General features: G+C 31.7%; 1 protein-coding gene across 32 annotated transcripts in view; it reads right to left on the bottom strand.

Annotated features, from left to right (window-relative positions):
* Positions 1–122: 122 nt before the first annotated feature.
* Positions 123–12655, bottom strand: part of cep44 (centrosomal protein 44) — a 207433-nt gene continuing 194900 nt past the window's right edge. For 9 of the 32 annotated variants that reach the window (XM_073949142.1, XM_073949141.1, XM_073949140.1 and 6 more), the window contains 10 exons: positions 12220–12310; positions 8163–8310; positions 4996–5142; positions 3958–4056; positions 3670–3831; positions 2627–2839; positions 2138–2198; positions 1946–2037; positions 1284–1318; positions 123–1170 (listed from right to left, as the gene is read on the bottom strand). In XM_073949142.1, the coding sequence (XP_073805243.1) occupies positions 1122–1170; positions 1284–1318; positions 1946–2037; positions 2138–2198; positions 2627–2839; positions 3670–3831; positions 3958–4056; positions 4996–5142; positions 8163–8310; positions 12220–12308 (1095 nt within the window). In that variant the 5' untranslated portion in view covers positions 12309–12310 and the 3' untranslated portion in view covers positions 123–1121. Of the gene's footprint in view, positions 1171–1283; positions 1319–1945; positions 2062–2137; positions 2199–2352; positions 2470–2626; positions 2840–3669; positions 3832–3957; positions 4057–4995; positions 5143–8162; positions 8311–12219; positions 12311–12470; positions 12581–12655 lie in introns of those variants that run through there. The other 23 variants (XM_073949133.1, XM_073949132.1, XM_073949131.1 and 20 more) reach the window with 14 other exon arrangements.

Raw genomic sequence — 12655 nt, 5'->3', positions numbered from 1 at the left:
AGTTATCGTCCCATAAAACTCAAGAATTGTGTTGTTTCAGCTCATTTTAAATAAGCAGTTTGAACAAACACCAAACAATTTTTGAGTGCATTTACAAGCATACCACAACTCTAGAAGACAAATTAAACTTCATACATTCCGACTTTATTCCTCTTTTTCACAGTGCGTATTTAAAAAAAAAAGTCACAAAATTAAGGCACATCGTCATATAATGCTACTTCATATTCACATAAAAGATAAATGTTGTTGGATGACAATGGGCTGACGTAAAGGACGTAATACATAAAGCTGACCTCAGAGGGCGCCGTAAACTAACTTAACATTAGGTTTTAGAGTTTTACTTGGGTAGCAGTGACATCTAGAGGCCACCCAGATGACTAGAATACATGTCAATTCATTCCTGAATGTCAATACACGAAATATTGGTCAATGCAAACCGAGGATCGGTTTAAAGGTATTTTAAAGCGAAAAACAGTTCACCACCTAACAAAACTATAAAATTTACTCACCCCAGTGTCATTCCAGTATTGTATGTCGCTGTATTTATCCAGTAAAAAACTTCATTCAGGCCTTTTTCTTTGTTAATAATGACCACGTCAAGCTCCAAAACCGGCAAAACTTACACTTTTCTACAAATATGCTTTAAAAAAATTAAATAAAAAAAATAGCCAAACAAACGGAAATGTAGCTTTTTTCCAGCGAAAATCACCTACTTGGCAAACAGAAACTGCCACACGTGCAACTGATTATATTTTGTCACGTGACATAGGAGAAACAGTGATGACTGATGATGTCATTGAAGTCCGACCAAAAAGTAACATCAAATTTGCCACATTTGATCAAATTGTCAAAAATAATTGATGAAATTGGCAAAAATTGGCAAAAAAATTGCCATATTTGATCTTCAGCAAGATACAACTTTTTGGTTGACCACATTCTTTGTTTGAAAAACGGGATATGTGTGTAAACCTTTAATATATGCAGCATATTATGCATAGTGGCTACATGGTTTTTATAGAGCTAAACAAACACACAGCACACTAACAGCACACAGGTCTGGAATAAAGTGAAGGTGAGTAAATATTGACAGAATATCAATTGATTTTAAACTCTGATCGGATTTACATTGTTGGCTCTACATTTTGTAGAATGTCAGATGTATCCTTCATCCTGAAATATGAAAAGACAAAAAAAAAAAAACATGGTATGAATTGATGTACATATATGAAGTCCTTATTCTGAAAGGCTGTTTTTTTCACATACAAAGCACCTGTAATACTTACATATAAACTATTCTGTCCAGCCTTTCTTTAAAACTCTAAAAGTTGAAGGGAAAAACGTTCTATTATTACAGAGTATATACAGGAATCAGAGAATGAAATTCAATACCTTTTAAGACCTTTTTATGGGCTCTTTCCATACATTTTAAGACCTTATAACCAATTTAGGTTTCAACCGGAAACACTGGTGAGATTTTAGCTTACAGTATATTAACTAAATATAATTGTAAGAAGCAAATCAAAAACTAAATTATTATTCATTTACTGAAGAAAAATCTATTCAATCTAGCAAATTGAGCAGGTTGGCACCTTTAGAATTGCAGAAATAATGGTGTTGCTTTGGCTACTGCAGTAAACAAAGCAGCATGATGTCAAATCTAGTAGGATTTTATTGATTTCATAAAGTACACAGCATCCTGATATTCGCAGATTTAATTCTGGCTAACTTAAGTATACAACCATACGTTAAATAATCAAAAATATATATATAACTTAATAACTTGCAAAATAGCATTTAAGATTTTTAAAGACTTTTTAAGGGCCTTAAATTTCTCTACATTGATTTATTAACTTTTAATACTTTTTAAGACCCCACAGACAACCTGTATTAAACTGACTACTCATGAAACTTTAGTGGATAAACAAATGGATAGATGGATGTTAACCTGTGAAGCTGTTGGTAAAGGACTGGCTATGTTCCCATTGTCATTGTCATCAAGTGATGTTTGAATCACAGCGGAAGAGCCATTTGCAGATACTTTAACAGATACAAATAAAAACTCTAAAAACTTTTAGATTTATAAATGCAAAGATTGTATAAACAATTACAATTATAAAGGTAAAACATTTCCAAGTACCTGTATCCTCTTTGAATTCATTGTTTTGTGTGCTGAGGATTCCATCTCCTGATGTTAGACCCTATAGAAGTATAGAAAATTTAGCTTTTGTTTGTTTTAGATTCAATAAGGACTATATTATTTCACAAGATGTCAAATTGCCATTTTGTAAAAAAAAAAAAAAAAAAAAAAAAACTAAAATAACACACTCATGAACTGTTAGGCCATTAAATTACCGAAAAATTCTGTTTCCTGAACCCATCAGTTGCTGTATACTGGCCTCTGACCTCTAAAGTGGTTTGCAGTCTTCCTAAAACACTGCATTTTCCACATGAATTCCCCAGTTTTCGAAACTGACACATGTGAGAGTTATTGCTAGTGTGCTGGAGACTGTCGCTGTTTTTCATCATGTAATGCAAGTTTCATCAAAGCGAGTTTTAGGAGAAAGCAGTATTACGCCACATAAAATGTACAATTTGGAACATTCAAAGAGACGTTAAACTCCCATACCTGTGCTGAGGTCAACGCCAGCCTGGTTTCCAGCAGCAGCACGCGACTCTCCAAGTTCTCCCACTGGTTGCTCTCGATGATGATCTTGCCAGCCAAGCTTTTTTCCAGAGCATGTATCTTGAGCTCCATGAGAGCCAGTCGTTGCTCTAGTCTGCCAACAGTCTCAAGAAGACCTTCTTCCAGAACTCTCAGTCGGCTTTCCAACACACACTCCTGAAGAGAATGTGCATGCATTAAAGTGGTTCAGAACTTTGCAGTAGATTTGTGATATAGCCATTTGTATTGGCAAGTGACAGTCCAGTTGAATTACGACATAATACACAAAATTCATTTATTCATTCATTACTCATGAATGAGTAATTCAAATGTTAGGCTTAAAAAGTGTTTTTCTTCGACAACTTTGCACAAAAATAGAAAAGTGAAAGTATTTTTCTCCATTTAATAAGAAATACTGAAAAAAAATAAGCACACCCCACCTCTTCTCAACATTGATAATCAAAAGAAATGTTTTTTCACATCAAATCATTAAGAATTATGATTTGTATAATGTGGTGTTAAAGAATGAAGAAATAATAGCTGCTGGAAATTCACCTTTCCCAACACAGGAGTGAATTAAACTTTAAAATATATTAAATAAGAAAACATTTATATTTTAAAAATTGCTATGATATTTTCAAGTGATGTAGTTTTTTATATATATTTTAACTAAATTCAGCATTGCTGAGAAATCAAACATTTTAAAAAAAAAAAATCTTTACCTTACTGCAAATTAAATGTATATTCTGTTTTAATCACAAAAGTTACACGATCAAAAACAGTTAAAAAAATGTAACATTATTAACACATTTTTGTCTTTTTAATTAATGAATTATATGCAATTAATTCCTTAATTATTATTAAAAAAAAGCTCTAAGTAACCAAGTTTCCAAGCACTTTACACTCCTGCGTAAAAAAGTATAAATCCGACTAAATCTAATGTCTGGTGAACTTATTCATGCACATCCCAGTGTGTACATATGTTGCTGAATATATATTCCACTCACAGTGGATTCAGCAGGTTGTGATGAGTCCTCTAACCGTTCACTGTCTAACTCCTTTTCTGATTCCTCTTCCTGCTGTGGATGTTCAGCTGAGGAGTGTCTGATTTGAGCTGCTGCCGAGCTGCCGCCAAGATGCCTTTCTACCAGTGGCTGCTTCAGAGGCATCTAAAGCAGACATTGACAATTATTATTATTATTATTATTATTATTATTATTATTATTATTAGTAGTAGTAGTAGTAGTAGTAGTAGTAGTAGTAGTAGTAGTAGTAGAAAAAACATGAAAACTTACCATCAGGGCTGTTAATTCCTGTGAGTTACTGTCATCAGAGGGAATTTCATTTTTAACACAGCTCTTCAATACAGGCCTTTTCTTTGGCTTACTCAGATGCTGTAAGACAATATTCAATTACAATATGAAAAACATAAAAATATAAATAACAAAATCCTGGCCAACGTTTAATTTGCTAACAATTATTTTCAAAAATATAAAAATAAGATAAGTAAAAACAATATACAGTTGAAGTCAAAATTAATATTATTGATTTTTTTTCTTTTTTAAATATTTCCTAAATTTTGTTTAACAGAGCAAGAGAATATTCACATTATGTCTGATAATATTTTTTTCATCTGGAGAAAGTCGTGTTTTATTTCAGCAAGAATGAAAGCAGTTTTAATAAAAAAAAAAAATAAAAAAAATTAAGGTCAAAATTATTAGCCCCTTTAGGCTATATATCTTTTTAGATTTGCTACAAAACAAACCATTATACAACAATTATACAGTTATTAGATATTAGTTATTAGAAAGGAGTTATTAAAACTATTATGTTTAGAAATGTGTTGAAAAAAAATCTTCTCTTTGTCAAACAGAAATTGGGGAAAAAACAGGGGGGCTAATAATTCTGACCTTAACTGTATGTGTAAATTAAATTACTAGTTTATATAAATATATTTAATATGCTAACAATTGTTTGCATATCACAATATTATTGAACCAATTAATGTGTTATATTGAATTACTATAATAGTTTGCATAAATATATTGAACATATTATAAATAAACTAATTAATTGTAAATGATTTATAAAAACATTACTATACAAAGTGCGAAAATAATTTATCATTTTGAGATCAGCTAAAGTCTACATACTGTATAATATTTATTAACGCTGTGAGAATATATGTATGTGTGTGTATATACTATAAACTTAAAAAAAAAAAAAATAAAAAAAAAAACATAAATAAATGTTTCTAGTACCTGTGAATAACTGAAATACAACCATATCTCTATACGAGAAAAAAAAACTGTATGAGGGTAAATCAGCGATACCTTGCTATTTTTAGTGAGTTCTTTGTGTTTGCTGAGAACAAGGCCAATGACATCACAGAGAATGCTCACTTTCCTCTCTGCAAACCCAAACTGAAGGAACTGCTGTTTGGTCAACAGTGGTTTATAGCTGAAAACATCCCGCAAGACCTACATTTGAAGGGATTTTCTCATCAAAACACAGATACAACAAAACACAGTGATTTAAAATAAATATTACAACTTGAGAGGTTTAACGCATTAAAGGAACTGGAAGGAAATGATCCTCTAAGTGGATTAAAATCCCAAACAAAAAAAAAAAAAAAAAAAAAGAAGAAGAAGAAAAAAAAAAAAAGATTTGTAGACTTTTTGGAATTCCAGAGGAGCCACTAAGACTAATCACAGGAATACGCAAATGTAAACAGTGAGATGTACTGTAGCACGAAGGAAAAAACGACGACTGGAAAAAAAATGATTGAATTGCTAAACACTACTTTCCTGTTACAGCGTCTCTAATTTTTAGCAAATGCCACCAAGGCCCTGAAGGTAATCTAAAGGGACCACTAATTCCCCCCTGAATATTTTACGTGAGCCTCAGATGATACTGGGATGAAGGCCAGAACTTTAAGAGCTGCACAAAAGGTCAGCGAACAGGAGGAAGTGCTGAAAGACAGAGCAGCGCTTCAGTCAGTCCCATGGCTGAACGTACAGAATCAGTTTTGAGTTAATCTGAGATCAGACGACTTGGACCAGCATGAAAACAAGCCTTCTTCTTTTATTCACTCACTGCAGGAGAGCGATGCGAGTGGAGAATAGTAATTACTCAGGATTTGCTGGTGAAGAGCTGCCAGTTGAACATCTGAATGCTTTGCTTCAGAGCTACAGATGCTCCAAATCACAGACCTTCACAGAGAGGACCTGCGGTTCTGATTTTAGGGGTAAAGGGGTAGTTCACCCCAAAATAACATTTACTCACCATCTATTTTACAATAAAAGTAATTTTTTTTAATTATGTTGGAAACGGGTAAATATTGACATCCATAGTAGAAAAAAAATGCAATAGAAGTCAATGGCTGCATGTTTCTAACATACTTTGAAATATCTTCTTTATGTTCAACAAAAGAAAGAAACTGAAACAATTTTGGAATAAGTGAAAACCGAGTCATTAAACCCTGCCAGATTCGAGACAATGCCAATAAATAAGGCTTATATTAATCAACCTCTTCAAAGAGGGAGTGAAAAACAGTATTAATGGCTTGTTCGGAGTTAAAAAGCCTTTAGAGTTTGACCCTAAAAATGAACTGTGTCCTCATAACTGGGAAAAGGCAACTGTAAGCACTTTGATCCATTTAAAATAACCAACTCATTAAAACCACTAGCTCTTAAAAGAAACTGCAAACAGTTTAAAAAAGTCAAAATTAAAGTGGGCTGTGATGTCAAGCATGTTAATAAAGATCTGTTGTTGATTTTAAATAAAAATATACTATCCAGAAACTAGCCTAAATGCTAAAACATGAATGGAATGAATGTATTTTAAAGGAATGATTCACAAATTACACTTGGGTCATTATTAATTCATAAAGGTTATATGTTGTTTATAAAAACTTTTTTTTACTATACAGTAGATGCCAATGGTCACCAAAAGGTTGGATTAAATTTAAAAAAGTTAATTGTATGACTATACTTTGCTGTAATATTTCCAGGGTGTTTTTTTTTTTTTTGTTTGTTTGTTTGTTTTTTGGTTGATTCACACTTTTAAATTGTTTTATGAGACCTTGATCTCTGCTCTGAAATGTGATGTTTAAAATGTAAATCTACTGTTCAACAAAATAAATGTTTTTGACACTTTTAGAATAAAATAATAAATTTAGAATAAAATGATAAATTGTCTGGGTTGATTTTGGTCACATTAAATCCAATGTGAAAACCTGGTAATGAGCTGCCAGTTTTTTTGTTTTTGTTTTTTTCTGTTATGAACTTATTTCTCAGACTGCACCAACATTCCTCAAAATGCCTTCTTTCACATTCTCCAGGGAAAAAAAAATAGAAATGTATACAGTAGGGTTACATGATTCATGATAAATTAAGAACCCTGATTCTTTTTATAGAAATAGTTAAAATATAATAGTTTAAAAGTTACCCGAATAGGCAGCTAAACTAAAAATGCTTTAGTGGACTTAAATTTTATCATTAATGAAATCAATAAATATTTTAATGGTATGGTTTGGCATATAATAAATGAATCAGCATTTTGAATGAATCTCTTGAAGTACTGCTTCATTGCATGTTAAACATAAACATACAGTGGAAGTCATAATTATTAGGCCCCCTTTGAATTTTTTTTTTCTCTTTTAAATATTCATTAAATGATGTTAAACAGAGCAAGGAAATTTTCAAAGTATGTCTGATAATATTTTTTCTTCTGGAGAAAGTCTTATTTGTTTTATTTCAGCTAAAATAAAAGCAGTTTTTAATAAAAATAAAAATTAAAAAAAACATTTTAAGATTAAAATTATTACCCCCTTTATAAGCTACGTTTTTTTTCTGATAGACTACAGAACAAACCATCATTATAAAATAACTTGCCTAATTACCCTAACCTGCCTAGTTAACCTAATTACCTAGTTAAGCCTTTAAATGTCACTTGCTGTACAGAAGCTGTATAGAAGTGTCTTGAAAAACATCTAGTAAAATATTATTTACTGTCAGCATGGCAAAGATAAAATAAATCACTTATTAGAAATTAGTCCTTAAAACTATGTTTAGAAATGTGTTGAAAATATCTTCTCACCGTTAAACAGAAATTGGGAGAAAAATAAATAGGGGCGCTAATAATTCAGGGGTACTGATAATTCTGACTTCAACTGTATATATTGAAGACAGCTAGAACCTTGCAACCATTGATTCCCACAGTATTTTTCCTACTATGGAAGTAAAAAGTTACATGTTTTCCGCATTCTTCAAAATATCTTCTTTAGTGTTCAACAATAGAAAGTTTTGGAACCACTTAAGTAAATTGTGATTTTTAGTCAATTAGAAATGTAGTAAATTTCCAAAAACTATCCCTTTAAAAAGCTTTACAAACTACGTGCAGAGATAAATAAATAAATAAAACAATAAATAAATACTAAGCTACATCAAAATATATAATATTTAATAAGCTATATAAAAATATGATGAATGATAATCACCTTGTACACATTCTCAATAAATCGCAAATCATTCATTCCGGTTAGTTCCACGCCAAAATCGACCAGGTACTCTGTGAGTGAGGGGGAAAAGGACGTGAAGGCAAAGCTTACAATAGGAAGACACGCTGATGGATCTCCAACAGCCAATCTGGAAGAGGAAACCACAATATTAAATTATAAAGGACTTGTAATGACAAACAATTCATAAAACGTCATCATAAAATCAACATCAAATCGAGGTTTTAAATCAAATATAATGTTTAAAAGAGTGGCAGCACTTGAAAAATAAAAGCTGTCTGCAAGCCATTTTGAGTGTCGTGCTGGAGGCAAATTAAGTCATCTTTCCAGCATACACAAGCCAAAATAGATCTGTCTTTCTGAGGAGCATTCTGTGTTTGATGCATCTCACATCAAAACCTCTGAGCTGAGCATCTGATGTGCAGCTTGGGGTCTTGGTGGAGGAACGGAGCTGGTTTTTGTAAAGCCTGTTTACAAAATAGCGGAGCGCTGGGGAGGCTCCGGACAAGTCTTCAACTTTCCAAACTTCAAAACAAAATACGGGACATGAAACACTGACAGAGTCTTATTTTGGGATGTTTATTTGAGTCAAGATGTTTCAAAGTCAAGGCCAAAAAAATAAAAAATGAATGGTGGAATTAGGGAACGTCAATGTCTAATGGATTACATCTTGCATATATTATATCATCTCTGCTGACCGCATATGAAATAATCATTCAGATGATGGATTTGTAAAGCCCTGGGAAGTGGAGATTTGTATCTACAAATCTAGGATTTGTCTCTGTGGCCACATTTAACAAGATTATGTTCTTTTATATTGACATTTGAGGTTACAGAAAAAATAGAACTGATTAAAAACATTGACTGATGAAACGTATACCTTTAATTTAATGTGGATAAAAGCATCTGCTAGATAGTCAACATACAGAAAAAGGACACTAATTGTTCCATGTATGTATAGTTAATGGATATTATTCAAAGCAAATATACATTTTTATGTGCTAACATGCATGTAAAACAAGTATAAACATTAATAAATTGCTCACTCAGCCATAGTGTACTTTGCAAATTTCCACTTCCAGTCTTTTGGCATGGGTGTGATCAGGGTCATGATTATGAAAATGATTTAGGAAAATCTTTTGCTCAGAATGTATGCTTTATTGTTCCATGTTAAATTATTTGGAAACTACATTTTACTATTATTTAATACAGTAATAATTCTTAGAATGGTTCAGTAGAAGCATTTGTGAATGTTTAGATAAATGAGAAAATGTTTTTATAATAATACACAACAGCAACAGCAATAATAATAACAACAGCAACAACTCATCCAACTTCATTTTCCCCCATACATTACAACATGTCCTGTTTAATTACTTTTTTATTCAGAGAACTCATAAATGAGCGAGGCAGTGGTGCAGTAGGTAGTGCTGTCGCCTCACAGCAAGAAGGTCTCTGGGTCGCTGGTTCAAACCTCGGCTCAGATGGCGTTTCTGTGTGGAGTTTGCATGTTCTTCCTGCCTTCGCGTGGGTTATCTCCGGGTGCTTCGGTTTCCCCCACAGTCCAAAGACATGCGGTACAGGTGAATTGGGTAGGCTAAATTGTCCGTAGTGTATGAGTGTGTTTGTGAATGTGTGTGTGGATGTTTCCCAGAGATGGGCTGCGGCTGGAAGGGCATCCGCTGCATGAAAACTTGCTGGATAAGTTGGCGGTTCATTCCACTGTGGCGACCCCAGATTAATAAAGGGACTAAGCCGACAAGAAAATGAATGAATGAATGAATGAATGAGAACTCATAAATATTGTGCACTTATACCAGTATTTAAATATGATATCCACTAAATTGTCTAATTAAACTCTAGTTTATACACCATAAAATAGTGCAAAGTACACTTAGAACAAGAATCATTTGATGACATATTAAAACCCAATATTTAAGGATCACAGAACAGCCACAAAATGCCTTATAAAATGATATTTATATATCAGCAAAAAATAAAAAATAAATTAAAAAATCAACCATTTAAAAGACAGTTCATTTTATATGATAACATATTTGTTTACATACAGTTAAAGTCAGAACAATTAGCCCCCTTCAAATTTTTTTCTTCTTTTTTAATTATTTTCCAAATGATGTTTAACAGAGCAAGGAAATTTTCACAGTATGTCTGATAATATTTTTTCTTCTGGAGAAAGTCTTATTTGTTTTATGTCGACTAGAATAAAAGCAGTTTTAAATTTTTTAAACACCATTTTAGGGACAAAATTATTAGCCCCTTTAGGCTATATTGTTTCTAGATAATTTACAGAACAAACCATTGCTATAAAATAACTTGCCTAATTACCCTAACCTGCCTAGTTAACCTAAATAACCAAGTTAAGCCTTTAAATGTCACTTTAAGCTGTATAGAAGTGTCTTGAAAAATATCCAGTAAAATATTATTTACTGTCATCATGGCAAAGATAAAATAAATCAGTTATTAGAGATGAGTTATTAAAACTATTATGTTTAGAAATGTGTTGAAAAAAATCTGCTCTCCGTTAAACATAAATTGGGGAAAAAATAAACAAGCGGTCTAAAAATTCAGGGGGGCTGATAATTCTGACTTCAACTGTATTTTAATATGTACAGGTCAGAATAAGTTTTTATTTTATTTTATATTATACAATTAAAATATAATTAATAAACTAATATCGAATAAACACTAGGGCTGCACAATATATCATTTCAGCATCGATATCGCAATGTGATCATTCACAATAGTCACATCAATCCACAGTGTCAAGTTCAGCTTCAGTTTATTCATCCCTCAGGAAATTTGATTGGAATAATAGCTTACCAGGAACCATCCTGTTGAGTGATTGTAAAGTTTAACCTTAAACGAGTGCTTTTTTGATTTGTTTTTAAAGATTTTAATTAATTTGTGTACAAAAAATTAAAACAATAAAAATGTATTGCATTTAACTTTTATACAATGAAGAATTTACTGTTTTATTTGCTTTCATTTGAATATTCAACGTATTTTTGAATACAGTTAGACCCACCAAAAATGTATGCAGATTATCTGGCCTTCAAAAGTCTTCCAATCAATATAAATGTATGAGTTCTTTCCAAATTGAGCTATTCAAGTCATCTGGTGAAATAATTATAATCATATCGCATAATCGCAATAAATATCACAGAAAAACAAAATATTGTAATCTCAGATTTTTTAAATATTGTGCAGCCTTAATTAATACCAACTATCAATATTAATGAATCAATATACTATTAATAAAAAAATATTAAGAAAATAAATATAAGTTATGTTGAATGACAATGGAGCATTATATAATAAACATTAAAGTAGACACTTACATTTAATATGCTTTAGTGTGTATTTAAAATCATATCAATTTAGTTGATGTGTTTCCAAAATCTCATTTTTACTCATGTCTTTTGGTCTGTGTATTATAATATAACTGAATTACTTACAGTCTCAGCCACTATCAACATTTATTTTCTGTACAAATTTAATTAAATGGTTACTACAACTGACACTCTGCATAACATTTTCATTTGAGTTTTTCTGAACAAATAAACTGAAGACAGAAGTTTTTTTTTCTTAGTATGCAAGAAAGAACACTTACAAAGATACCATAAGAACAAATAGATAAAAAAAAGTTACATAAATAAAGTTTACATGATTTACACCAAGAAAGGGTTTTACATGCAAATTAATTATTAGAGTTCTATAAAGAATTTCTGAAAATAATAAGGGTGTTTCTTCAAAAAATTACTTCATTTATGGATGTAACATTTAGCCTGAAAAAGCAAGAAATTAATAATAAATTTACAATGAGAAGGATTTAAGTTCAGAGAGTTACCAAAGAGTAGTTTTTGTGGAAATACAAAACACTTTACCGCAAGTACATTCCCAAAATAAATGATTTAGTGTTTCGAAGACAGACAGTTAATCTAGATTCAACAACAAAAACCTGAGTAAATAACGAGTTATTTTTGAACTACACTATTCTTTTAACATTGATACTCCATACCTTTGATAATCCACATCTCTGGGATACTTCAGAGACCGAAGAGACGCTTCCAGTTTTCTGAGACATCCCTTCAGGTCACCAGTGGCCATCTCTGTCATTTCATCAAGAGTTACATTGTTATTAACAAGTTTAGATGCATACAGCGATGTCAATTCATCATTCATAAGCAACGTGTGTGTTACCCTTTGTCTACAAAGGTAAATCATTAAAAACGGTTGTTATATTAACGTTTGGAAAACCAAAACTCTTACCGAAGGCTAAATATTAGTAACGGAGTTATTGCTAATCCCTTCCTTTTGTTTTTGCCGCTAAAGGATTCAAGATTGTTGTTATTGGTTTCTATGCAGTGGATACAAAAATCACCCACAGTTTCGCTTCTGCACATTCATGTCTGGTTGTTAGGTTGTTAGGTTCTGTCCAAAATACAAAAAGATAC

The sequence above is a fragment of the Danio rerio genome, chromosome 1, assembly GCF_049306965.1.
Source record: "Danio rerio strain Tuebingen ecotype United States chromosome 1, GRCz12tu, whole genome shotgun sequence".
In the NCBI taxonomy this organism is placed as follows: domain Eukaryota; kingdom Metazoa; phylum Chordata; class Actinopteri; order Cypriniformes; family Danionidae; genus Danio; species Danio rerio.
This window is presented reverse-complemented; position numbering and strand designations above follow the sequence as displayed.